Consider the following 13,288-nt stretch of genomic DNA (forward strand, 5'->3'; position numbering starts at 1 on the left):
GCGCACTAACCGAAAGGAGCAAAACAAATTTTTGTTTTTTTTATGGTTGCCATGTTCGTAATAGGGTTTTAAGATAAAACATATTAAATTTTAAGCAAAACAAAAAAAATGTATAAATTTCATTTTTTTTTTCGTCGCAATATCCGGTTGAATTCTGAAAAATTTCGTCGGTATAAGCGGATAACGCACTAAGAGAAGGCTCTTTCATATACTTATGAAAGTTTGTATGGGGACCAACCAAGTCATCGAGTTTTCGTCGCAATAACCGGACGACACTATAAGTGGAGTCGTTATAACCGGATTCCACTGTATGTATGTATATATGTATGTATATTGGATTTTAGGGGTGGGCGAAGTAGCAAAAATTTAAAACAAATTTGATCTGGGCGACAAATATTGTGACAAATGCTTCTGAATAAAAATTATTGCTCCATCTCCAGACAGACAGATGGACATGGCTGTATCGTCTCTCTACAATACTTGTCGCGCAGATCAAATTTGTTTTAAATTTTTGCCACTTCGCCAACCCCAAAAAACCAAAGAATCAAAATGAAGATATTATAAATTTTTAGTACACACAATCATAGCTATAGTCATTATTCCTGAAGTTTAGTAGTATATCGATGAACCCAATATAATCATCGGTATAGTTAAGTATTTTTATACCCGCTACCCATAGGGTAGAAGGATATTATAACTTGGTTTCAAATTTTTGCCACGCCCACTTACGCCCCCGCAAATCAAAAAAATCGAAAACCAAGCGTAATTTTAAAGCTAGAGTTGCGAATTTTGGTATATACAATAATTACTATAGTAGTTATGATTCCTGAAAATTGGTTGCGATCAGATAAAAATTGTCGAAGTTATTAAATAAATACTTTTGTATGGGCAAACACGCCTGCTATGCTTTCGTTTGTATGTAAGCGTCTATGTATCTACATGCATAAGTTGCATAAGATTGAGCGACTGCATAAAGATTGAGTTGGCTCTGCTGGTAGTGTGCAAGGCTTGCACTGCAAGCCCAACATGTTGTGGTGTGCGGGTTGGAGTCGCGGTCGGGAATACATACATATTTTGTTTCTTTTTTTTTTAATGCGATTTAAATATTTATGGGATTTATATTTTGATATGGTAAATTTGAGAATAGTACCGCAATATCTTAATTTTACTCAAAATGGGTAGCGGGTATCTCACAGTTGAGCACACTCGACTGTAACTTTCTTACTTTTTTATTATATTAATTTGGAATATTTTAAGAATAACAACTAAGAAAGCTAAATGAGATGCCCGCAAAACATTTTTAATAACATTTGCTGGAGGTACAATGTTATAATACCCTGTTTTGGGTAGCGGATCGAGCACACTTGACTACAACTTTCTAACTCGTTGTGTGGAAATTCAAGGTTTTGAAATAAATTAATATCGGGCTAGGATATTATTTTTCTTTTAAATTGCTTCGAAACCAGTTTTCTTACTAATTGTTGTCAGCGTTAAGAGAGCGTTAAATTCATTATCATCAAACCTATACCTGTTTTATGAAATACTACTTAATTTCCAGAATACTTGTTTTCTTCTCAATATTTTCGAGCAAAGAACAAACTGGTTTAGTTGACAATACATAAGAAAGGACGAGCAAATTAGAATCAATAGTTTAACAAAGCGCATGTTTTTCACATTTATTTATTTAATTTGCTTCGGTTTGCTGTTTGTGTTGACAATGTTGTTGTTCTTTACAATGTGTTTCGCGTTACAAAAGGTATTAAATTATTAAACATTTTTTAATTAATAAAGCGAACTTTACGTTAATTGCAATTACATTAAAAGCCACCTCCTGCGCTACAGTGTTGAACACAATAAACAATTTAATGTACTTGTTCCAAATAATGCTCTACATCTTGGGTGGGTGGAAACCATGGTGCAAAAGGGATTCAATTTGATTTTCAATGATTGAGGCATGCATGTGCTGGACACGTCACTGGCAAACGTTGCACTTATGGAATACATAATAATTAGCTACATTTTCGTAAAGAAAAGTTTAGAATACGTTAAGTGAATTGTCTTTTAGTGATATTCCTGAACTTATTGTTTGTGTATGCGTTGCAGACAATCCATTAACAGGCATTTCAGGCGTTGCTTAAAGGTGCTGCGCAATAGTTTCGGCCAGTCTGTTGGCATTAGCTCCGGCGAACTGTTCAATCTTCTTGGAGTTCTTCAAGAACAGGAACGTGGGCATGCTGGACACTTCGTATTCCATGGCAATACTTTCACAGTCATCAACATCAACCTGCAAAATAAATTATTTTAGCTTTAGTTATTGTTTTTTCGTTTTTGCACAAAAAGTAAACATACCTTGAGTACAACAATCTTGCCAGTATATTGTTGGGCGAGTTCTTCCAGCTTGGGAGCAATCATCTTGCAGGGTCCACACCAGGTGGCAAAGAAATCAACAACGACCAGCTTGTCGCCTGCATTCGTCAGCTGAGTCTTGAAATCATTCTGCAAAGCAAAAATGATTTGTATTAATAATTTATTGATATTTTTAGGTATAATCTAAACAATCACTTCTAAAAAGAAGAAGGTGCTTGAGTTTCGCTCAATTTCATGACTCGCCTCATTGCATAAGCGGTCGCGTTTCACTTCAATCTATCGATTTACTTTTGGCAGCTACTGTAACACGTTTACCGTTATCAGCGGTCTAGCAACATGTGTGATAAGCACAACAACAACTGTATAGCATTAGTAACAATGTTTTAATATTACCATGCATATTTATGTGAGTTTGCCAATAGAAATGTGTGTCAATCAGTCAGTCATTCACACAATATACAACGACGATAACCCTACGGTACACAAACAAGCTACATCTGCAGCCTCACTTACTATATTTTTTTTGCAATTTAATATTTGTATTTGGACTATTTATTTACCAAAACCAACACATATAGAGAGAGAGAGAGAGAGCTGCCCACCCGACCACGTGGCCCAATGGGTATTAAGCCATTTTCTTAATTACTTTACCCTAATATGGATTAGACCTAGATAACAGCTAGAGTCACAACTAGGGACATCCATACGTCGTATGAGTGCAATAATTTATTAAAATGAATACATTGTGAAATAGCTTTTGTGCAAATTTTCAAGAAAATTGTTTAATTTTATTGCATTCTTAATTCCATATTAAATTTCAAATTAAACATGTATTATACTTATTCCACAATGCATAGAAAAAATGTGTTTTGACGTCAAGTTCAAAAATTCGATTTTCTGAACGAACGAACCAATGGTCATGTACGTGGGCGTATCCAAAATCATTGTACTTTCACTTCAACAACTATTTTAACCGGATTTTGTTGTTGTTGTAACTGGGGAAAGAACTCTTGTCACGTTTCTCTAGCTGACCTTTAATTAATTGTAGACATTTCCAGCACGACATTCATGATGGCCATGTACACGGGTTGTATTCGTACATGAAGCAAAGGTAAACAACAATGATTCATGATAATGAAATTAAGTACAGAGTGGAGGAAAACTCGTAAGTAAGTATCGACAGTTGACGCAATAAATATGTATAGATTCAAAACAAACATTTTTGAAATTTAATTCATTTGAAGACTTATATGTAATGTCTTACATTGTCATATGAGCAACAATATTAAACGATTTCATCTTATGAGCAAATTTTTACCAGTCTTGCATCAACACCCGAACTTTACAAAGATAAAGTATCATAAGATACAATTCTGAAATCTAAAACAGAATAAAAAATATCAAACACTTTCTTATGCACATACTGTTCCATTGTTTGTTGTATTTCTCAAAAATTCTGTTGCTTAATTAAAATTCTTTTAAAAGCAGGTTTGATTAGAACAAATTATCATTTTAATGCTTTGAGAATGAAACCAAAAAAAGTGTCTATCTTTTTTTAGCAAAACCGGATGTGGTTTTCTGCTGAAATGCTTCAGAATGTATTTAGATAAAGTCGTAGCTGGCATTTGAAAACAAAACGTTTCTAGAAAGTATTATGAAATCATAATTTATTGCGATCTCTAGTTCATCAAATGTCGGCTAATTACTACTTTAAATGTTTCAAAATTTTAATTAATTTATGGATCTTTTTGGTAATTCTGAATTCTGCTTTAGTGTTATTTATATAGCATATGTATATGCATGCTAGAAATCAATGATATTATGTTTTTTACAGTGTTTCTATGACATCACCATGCACGAAATAAATTTCCAAGTATTTGTTGTCGTGAATTATTTAAATTTTGAATATGATTACTACACAATATAACTGACTCAACATCTAAGAATTATAAGTTGAATAGAGGTGACTATGTCGCAAGTTTTAAACCGGTTTACTTATGAGTTGCCCGCCAAAACGATGTGTAATCTCTTACTTTCATATACATAGATATGTACATTATAAGATGTACATATGTGAATGTACCTTTAAATGTGTATGCTTCGAGTAACACCCTGTAACACCCTGTGGCTAACTAATAAACCCACGCCAACGAATCTTTGCTACTAGTGAAATTGCATAGTCATTTCCTACCTATTCAGATTGCTCTATATAGTATATATACATATATATGTATACGATTGACTTGATAATATGTACATATATCTTACAGAGAGTATTTGAAATGAGTCAAAACCTTACACTTTCTATGGCGACGAGATGGCTTTCGATTGCCCACAAGAGATGATATCATTGTCATATGCCGAGTTTTCTCTATTAAGCATTTGTATCGCCAGCACAGCAGACTGTATTTTTATATGCGACAGCGTATGGCAATGTTATCGTAATGGGATGTGTACGGCAAAAGTGGAGGGAAAGAGGTCTGCTGGTGGTGGGGTAAATTCATGTTACGCTCTTACTTAACTCGATGACACAAATAACCCACAGGAATGCCATAGATATTTCACCTTAGCTGATAGTTTATTACTTACTTCGTCCTTCACAATGTGCACCATTTTGCTGATTGTTTTTTTTAGGGATATATGAAATACAACCGGTAAAACTTATTAATTTTGCTTAATTATCACACTGCTTCACAGCACACGCAGCCGACTCGTGGGATTTTAGCGTAATGAATGCCAATGTCCAACAAGAACTCTAACTGCTCGATGTCTCTACACGCTAGCAATCTCACCACGCCAAAGAGAGCACCAGCAGCGAATGTGGTGAGTACGAATGATGACAACTGTTTGACTATCTGGCAAGGCAGTCGCTTTCGATATAGTGCGAACTTAGCAGAAGGCACGTTTCGTAATTCCCTTTATTAAATTTATTTATAGTATTTCATTCATAATATACTATTTTTTTGTTTCTTGTACAGCAGCTAAACGCATTACACTGTTGCCTGTAATGCAACACTGTGTCAATGAGCAACAGCTGATTGCATGGTTCTCTTTATTTCCGATAGATGGCGATAGCAAATATAAAGAAAATAGACGTTCAGTCGGTTTGCAGGTCTTTCTGAATTGAATCCGAAATCTGACTAATTTAATAATTAATAATTCGCATTCTTAATGAATGGGGAACACGTTATTAATATTATTAATTCTCATTGTGTTTTCTAAAATAGAAAATGACACCTCGAATGATGCTTTTGTTATACCCGCTACCCATAGGGTAGAAGGGTATTATAACTTTGTGCCGGCAGGAAATGTATGAAACAGAGAGAAGGAAGCATCTCCGACCCAATAAAGTATATATATTCTTGATCAGCGTCAACTGCCGAGACGATATAGTCATGTCCGTCTGTCCGTCCGTCCGTCCGTATGAAACACTGGATCTCAGAGACTATAAGAGATAGAACTATAAATTTGTCAAGTTTGTTTCAAATTTTTGCCACGCCCACTTCCGCCCCCGCAAATCAAAAAAAAATCGAATAACAAGCCGAATTTGAAAGAGAGTTGCGATTATAATAAGTATTATAGTAGTTATGATTCCTGAAAATTTGGTTGCGATCAGATACAAATTGTGGAAGTTATTAAAGAAATACTTTTGTATGGCAAAAACGCCTACTTACTAGGGTCGGAGTTGCTTTGGCCGACAATCTGGTACATTGTGCCGTCTATGGTATATTTTGAATAGTGTACTATATCGATATACCAAACATATCATTCGGTATATGTTTAGTATTTTCGGTATATTTTGAAAATGATACCGCAATATTTTGCCTTTATTAAAAATGGGTAGCGGGTATCTCACAGTCGAGCACACTCGACTGTAACTTTCTTACTTGTTTTAAATTCAACACGATTACAAACCAACATTTTCATAATTTATTTATGCGACAGAAAAACAATAATTAAAATACTACACATTGAAATTAAGATTTCAAAAATAAATGAAGGCTAGGCTAAGAGCTATGTATGTATAAACTATGTGATTTTATGAACTATGAGTAATGTAATCGTTAAGTACTATCAATGGGCTGTGTGTGCTGATTGTGCCTGTGCATGATGCAAATGGTGATGATGATGGTGATGATATGTAAGCGTCGGTGTTGGTGAAGCCACAGTATTAGCCACATTAGCCATAGACGCAACGCCAACGCCACCAGCGGCTGCAACGAAACCACCCGCTACCGCCATCTGTTGCTCATAGTTTGAATATTGATCATAATAGCTGCTGTAGCTGCCATGATTTAGGTTCGAGTTGCTGCTATTGCCGCTTCCGCTACCGCTGGTGATGTTCATGCCACTACTGTTAATGCTGCCGCCACTACCGCTGCCATTGCTTGGCGGTGTTGTACCCGTGTCAAAGTAGCTGACGCCATTGTAACTATTGGCGCTCTCATAATAATGTCCATGTCCATGTCCATGACTGTGGCCGTGGGTGACAGCGAACTGTTGCTGCAACTCGTAGTCTGACTTGGACTCACGATTGTAGTAGTAGTCAAAGTTGTCGTCAGCGTATCCTGCCACCGGCTGAGCCTCGACTGTGGCATTATACTTGATCGTCGGCGTTGTTTCCCCTTTGCAACCGAGTTCTGTACCGCTGCCCAAATGCTTGATCTGTGAATAGTTGATGAACTCCGGCTCCGGTGTGGCTAATTGCGAGCCGGTCTCGTAAGCTAGTTGGCAATTAGCATTGCTGTAGCCAGAGAGATTGGACTGAGTGTTGAGGCCCGGCTGATATGCGGACAACTCAGATATGCAAGTGTAGGGCAAACCAGGTGACTTGCTCGGCGCCGCAGTTGCTGCAGTCGGTGTGGCATGGTAAATGGGATAGTTGTAGGTAATGTGCTGATGGTTCACCGTAAAGACATTTGCCGATGGCTCGCACGGGGCTGACTCGGCAGTTGCCAGGGGCCAAGAGCTGTTCACATAGTTCGAGGATTGGCTAAGCTGATGGGCACGTGTTGTATCCTCCAAATAGCCGCATGTGCAGTGGCTGTAAGTTGTACACTTTCCACATGCTGCACAGAGTTGTAGATTAGATCATATTGACATTAATTTCCGGCTGCTCTTACCATTAAACTGATATATCTCCAGGGCAGAATGGGCCAGTGGATTGCTTGACGTCGTTCGCTTCAGCACCTTGTCCATGAGACTCTGTTGTTGCTGCAAAAGCAGAGAAGGAAATTACTGAATATCTTGTTTTTGAAACTCACCTTGACCTGTTTAACCAATCCCGAAATAACCGACTTCTTGGACGCAGCTACACTTGCCGACCTCGAGGAGCCCATCGATGCTGTTTTACCGGTCGTCAAGGCAACTCGTCCAAAGGCTCGCTTGGACACGCTCGAATTCTTGGGATCAGGTCGCAGATGATCGTGCACTCCTTTGGCTTGGAAGAAGATGGCATTTCCCGAATGCCGCCAGAAATGTGTTACTGGGTAACCGCAATGCCCGCGACAGGGCTTAATCTCCAGACGTCCGCCGCGACAGCTCTTGTTGGGGCAAGTCTTGCCCTCCTGCTTGCGGCGCGCCTTATCGCAGATGGCGGGTCTCAAATTGATCTTGGAACCATTGGGCAGAGTGCAGTGCTGTGAGCAGACCAGCACGCCCAGACAGCTCTTTTTCAGGATGTTCACATTGTGGTTATTGGTGTTGCGCATCGCCCAGCCAGAGATGTGCTTCTTTGCCTCCTCGTTGTGCACCGAGTAGACTAGACGCATATGCCCATCGCTCCATTCGCTGAACTCGTCGAATTCGATGTCGGCTACTTGCGGCACGATTGCATCATTTATATCCCAGTCTCGCTTCGACTTGTGCGTTGTCATCGCGGTCGAGGTGGATGTGGCGGGTAAATGGGATGTTTGACTCTGCTGTTCCTGCTGCTGAGGCTGATGCTGCTGTTGTTGCTGTGGCTGCTGATGATGACTGTGATGCTGAGGATGTTGCTCGGAGTGTGGGAGTTGTTGGTAGTGTGCCTTGAAAGTGTAGCCATTTCTGTAATAGATGCACTCAATTATTTTCTCATTTTGATAAATTATTACTCCAACTTTTCTTAGAAATACAATTTTAATTGTTAGCAGCAAAGCTTAGAACAATCAGTTGTGAAGGAAAAATATGGATTTGAAAAACTTTATATATTTATTGAATGCGAGAACATTTTTTGAACTTATTTATTGAACTTAAATCCGTAGTGAAAAGTCAAGTCCTCAATGAATTAATCTTGTTCACAACTGTATCAATTCTGTATTTATCGAATATAGAAAACTATATCTAAAAAAACCATTCACAACTAAAACAAAATAGTTTCCGTTTAGTACTTTATTTTCATATTTATGTAAAAAGATTAGATTAGATAAATTAGAAATAACAGCAATTGAAATCAATCACAATTTTCAAAGACAATCAATAAACTTGTGGATGATGTAGATGACCAAAGATACCTGTTTAAAATAGGGAAAAGTCAAAATCTTCATTGTCTTTTGGTTATAAAACTTACAAAGATTAAATAGTCTAGTTTCAGTTAAAATATAAATTTAAAAAAATTAATTATATATACTTGAAATATATATGTTGATATTTTGTTCTCTTTTTATTTTGCTGGGCATGACATACACGATTTGCAACTAATCATTAATTTTCAAATTGAGCCAAATATCGAACGTAACGAATGTACTCATGCTTATGCGGGTTCATAGTCTCTAGAGAAGCTCTTTAAACGGATACTCAACTATTTAGACATTCTTTAAGAAACTGTATGTGCATGAATGCACTTGAAAATCAACTCATCCGAGTGCTGATATCTTTTCAGACTGCTTTTTATCAGACACACAAATGGTAATACTACGATCTTAATTACGCCTCTAAACGATTCCAATGAAATCAATGGGCTTTTGCGTGGGTAACGGGGGCATCATCAAATGAAATGCTTGCTCATGCCACGCGTAACTCTTTCAGGCGTCGGATATTGATGACACGAAAGTGTCTGGTAAGACAACAGGTTCCGTTAGTTTTAGCCTAGTTAACCCACAAATAAACCAAGCTGATGTCCCTTGTAATTCGAGTGTCAGTTAAATGCGACAATCTTATTGACACTTAAAGCGCCAGCGCTCTGAGTCACTGCGATTCGTACTCCATTGGAGGAGGAGAGTCTTGGTGATCTTGGAGTCAGTGATCAGATTCACAGTCAACCGCTGTGTGGGAGCCTCACGTTTAGATTTATGCGTCAAACGTTTAGTGGGCCTCGCTCTACAATTAGCAATAAATTTGTCCCAGCTTCTCATTAAGGCGCGGGCGCCCTACGGCCTAGAAGATTTCTATTGTTTTTTTATGTGTACTGAGAAGTCAGCATGCTGCTTGGTCTCAGTCCCAGTTCAGGTCTCAGTCTCAGTCTTGGACTCTTGTCGTCATCTAACAAGTTGATACCTGAGCGCCGCTTGGTGGTCCCCACAAAATGAACCTGTTCCACGCACATTTCTCGCTTCTTGCCGCTTTGTTTTGGGTTCGTAAATCGACCGCTTGACACTTCGTAGGTCTTATCTGATCTTGATAGCGTCACTTCGTTGTTTCGATTTGACTCGATTGGATTCGAAACGACTCAAGTCGATTCGAGACGAGTCCGCTGTTTATAATAACTTTGTCACCTACAAAATATGTCTTTATACTCGCAGTATATCCACACTCGGCTTTTTCATTTGACCCTTTCACTTGGCCCAATCAGCCCCCGCGTGTTTGGCCCTTTGCGTGTGGTCTGTCCCCCCCCCGTTGGTTCTTTCGAGTGCCATTAAGATGCTCTGTTATTCGCTCTTGCTCTAGGGCTAGGCCCCGCTCAGCATGATAATAAAGCGCTTGAAATAATTTAAATATTTTTGTGAGCATTTCGTTTTTATTGTTTCTTAATGTTGTTATTGTCATCTAAAATATCTCTTCGGTTTTTTGCGTTGATTTATGAACCGCGTTGAGCTCCAATTGAGAAATTCGGAAGTAGTAACACTTCTAAGAATGTAACCAGGTTTTACATTTTTCAATATTCTTTTGACGTAACAAACAAGTTTAAATTATTACACCAAGCAATTGTTGTTGTTTGTTTTGAAGATCAAAATATAAATAATGTACATTAAATGAAAGTTAAATCAACATATTTGAAAGGATTATACAGTTTATTGAAAGTAAATCGATCCCTAATGAGCATTTCTATAAATCACAATTCGCAATTTTATTTCTTTCCTTTAAAATAATTTTAAGGCAAATTTGAAAAGCAATAAATGTTCAATTGGCACATTATTGCTTTTGATTGCTATAATGAGATTGCGCCTAAGATGTTTTGTTTTTATAATTCGATACCATAAACTCAATATGATTATATTTGCGGTAGTAAAATACAATATTTAACTGAAACTTTAGTGTATATTATGGAAAATATAATACTATATATGAATTCGTTGTTGTTTTTCTTTTTTTTTTTGTAATTTACTGTGTTATCTCGAGTACTTGTTCGTGCGTTATTTATACAGGCACTCTATATATTTCTAACCACAACCAAATGCAAACATCTAAAATTAAAATTCACATTAAAATACGCTGTGATTGTAATTTAATTTCTATTAAATATTTACATACTATAGATGAAATCATTGCAATAATATAATCCTACCTATCAAATATTTTAGTTTTGATTTCATTTTTTCAAAATTTAACAAAAGTAATTTCAAATTGAAGCATTACAGCATTGCTATCGGGATATTTTTTAAATATTTTTATATTTGAACAACTCTTATTTTTTACATTGTGAGTTTATAAAAAAAATGCCTGTTTCTATTTACATTGTATTTTTGTTTTCTTGTGTCTTAACAATTCCTAATATGTCTTGACAATTTAATCGACAATTGTATACTATGTATATTCATATTTTGTGATTGAAGCACAGACTTGATGATTGAGCGAGAGGGTTATCCGATTCGTAGAAACACTGTTTTCTTTTTATAAATCTTGCTCGAGGAATACCCTTCACACTTTCGCTAAAGTGTATATTGGCGTGTAAATTGGGTATTGAAAATAAAAAATATTCATTTTTTTATACCAAATATTTTTACTGGCTGGGTTTCTTAATAAGACGTACGTACTATACGACTATAAGGACTTTCGAAAAGGGTATAATCACAGTCGATCTGTTCGTGTTTGTCAATTATTTATAGTAGCCTGGGTATAAGAATTTCGTTATTACGTATTTCAATTGCAGCTGTTTATCAGCATTTATTTCGCTTTTGCTTTTTTCTCTCATTTCTTTTCTGGTGTCAAGGGACTGGCGTTGAGCACGCTGAGAGTCTGCATTCGATCACTTACAAAACAACCATATTCCAAATAAATGGGCTTATCCAGAGTTTTGAAGTGTTTGGTATTGCGAGTTGTTGCTTTTGCTGTTGTTGTTCTAGTTTGTCTCGACGTTATTTTTTGTATCCAATAGTTGTGCACTTCACGGTTCGCAATTCACAATTCACTGCTCAATGCTAACTGCTCATTTGGCCATTGCAAAAAACACATTGTATGCCGTCGTAAAGGCATCGTTATGACATTAGCACAATTGTATCTCAATCCAATAGATACCAAACAACAGTAACCGTCGGCTTTAGCACTCAAAGACAACGATAACGAAACGATAACGAAGCGACAACCGACGTAGACGACCTTTCACTGTGGCAACCTGTGCGCGCTATGCTGTGTGCTTGCAGCAGGGCGAAATTTACGTATCTGCCAGATACAAAAGACAAAAACAAAAACGCGTACAGCAGCACATCAACAGAGCAACTTCGGCATCGAAGACAAAAACGACGCTGGCAAAGTTTTGTCAACAATGACAATGATAGCATTGTGCCTGGCTCCACCTACAAAAACCAACAACAAGCGCTGCTGAGAGACGCACAAAGAGGCAAATGGATATCATGGATATGGATGGGACCAAGGGGCAGATGAAGAGTACATCGCCACCCGCATAAATTTGGCAAAAAAAAAACTCCACAAACGACGCGACGGCGGCTACGACGTCGGCGCATAATCAAGCAGCCAGCCAACTCCAAGAGTAATGCGCAATAGGGAGCTGCAGACACAGCCACAGCCACAGTTGAAGCTACAGCTACAGCTGGTGTAGCTGTTGCCGTTGCAAACGTATCCGTCAGATATACTCGATCTCATTGTGTATGTGTGCGCACTTCCAACACACATTCCAGTCTACGTTGATTGGTCGGATAATAAATGTGTACATTCACACACACGCAGGCACACTCGGCTCGAACTCTCTGGAGTGTGGCAAGCGTGTGCAGCAGTCATTGCTCATTATCTCTCTCCCTTTTGTTTCTCTCTCGCTCTTGCTCTGCGAGTGTGAGAGTTTTCAGGCATATTGTGGCAGTGAATTCTATTGTATCTGCAGTGTGTGCGTATTGCATTATCACTGGAAATTTAATTACTTATTTACTATTATGTATGTACGCTTATCATCCACATTGTGTTTCTTTTTTTTGCATCACAAAGAGTGAGAGACTCTTTCCATGGATTGCCTGATAATCGATATTGAATGTATAATATTTTCATTAGTTTTTTTTTAGTCTTTTCAAAATGTAAAGACTACACTTAAATTAATTATTAGTTAATTCTCTCTAACTTAAAATAATGGAATATATATTTTCTTTCTTTATTCTTTTATGCTTACGCATCTCTATTGCTAGTTTTAATAATATTATAACATCAAATGTTTTAAATTTAAATATAGGAATTAAAACCATCAAATAATTATTAATATTATGACTTAAAAGCAAAGTCCTCAGAATTTTTTTAGTGAAGTAATTTATACTAAAAATGCATTACAATATCACCTTTCTAT

At 37.2% G+C, this 13,288-nt stretch overlaps 2 protein-coding genes across 2 annotated transcripts; both read right to left on the reverse strand.

The window, feature by feature from the left end:
- Positions 1 to 1,664: 1,664 nt before the first annotated feature.
- On the reverse strand, positions 1,665 to 5,117 carry LOC133845237 (thioredoxin-2). Its single transcript, XM_062279640.1, has 3 exons — positions 4,957 to 5,117; positions 2,350 to 2,496; positions 1,665 to 2,284 (listed from the first exon to the last, which is right to left on the reverse strand). The coding sequence occupies exons 1-3, from the start codon at positions 4,978 to 4,980 to the stop codon at positions 2,135 to 2,137; spliced, it is 321 nt and encodes a 106-aa protein (XP_062135624.1). The 5' UTR covers positions 4,981 to 5,117; the 3' UTR covers positions 1,665 to 2,134.
- Positions 5,118 to 6,287: 1,170 nt separating this feature from the next.
- LOC133850743 (transcription factor glial cells missing 2) lies at positions 6,288 to 12,125 on the reverse strand. Its single transcript, XM_062286922.1, has 4 exons — positions 11,758 to 12,125; positions 7,632 to 8,412; positions 7,491 to 7,581; positions 6,288 to 7,436 (listed from the first exon to the last, which is right to left on the reverse strand). The coding sequence occupies exons 1-4, from the start codon at positions 11,766 to 11,768 to the stop codon at positions 6,442 to 6,444; spliced, it is 1,878 nt and encodes a 625-aa protein (XP_062142906.1). The 5' UTR covers positions 11,769 to 12,125; the 3' UTR covers positions 6,288 to 6,441.
- Between the last annotated feature and the right edge of the window lie 1,163 nt (positions 12,126 to 13,288).

This window comes from Drosophila sulfurigaster, chromosome 2L, assembly GCF_023558435.1.
Source record: "Drosophila sulfurigaster albostrigata strain 15112-1811.04 chromosome 2L, ASM2355843v2, whole genome shotgun sequence".
In the NCBI taxonomy this organism is placed as follows: domain Eukaryota; kingdom Metazoa; phylum Arthropoda; class Insecta; order Diptera; family Drosophilidae; genus Drosophila; species Drosophila sulfurigaster.

Excerpts from the sequence above, each read along its gene's own strand:
- LOC133845237 (XM_062279640.1), bottom strand. The coding sequence starts at position 4,980 with ATGGTGCACATTGTGAAGGACGAA. Across the intron at positions 2,497-4,956 it reads TGCACATTGTGAAGGACGAA|AATGATTTCAAGACTCAGCT; the intron begins GTAAGTAATAAA and ends TTTGCTTTGCAG. Across the intron at positions 2,285-2,349 it reads GCAAGATTGTTGTACTCAAG|GTTGATGTTGATGACTGTGA; the intron begins GTATGTTTACTT and ends TTTATTTTGCAG.
- LOC133850743 (XM_062286922.1), bottom strand. Across the intron at positions 7,582-7,631 it reads GATTGGTTAAACAGGTCAAG|CAACAACAGAGTCTCATGGA; the intron begins GTGAGTTTCAAA and ends CTGCTTTTGCAG. Across the intron at positions 7,437-7,490 it reads GGAGATATATCAGTTTAATG|CATGTGGAAAGTGTACAACT; the intron begins GTAAGAGCAGCC and ends AACTCTGTGCAG.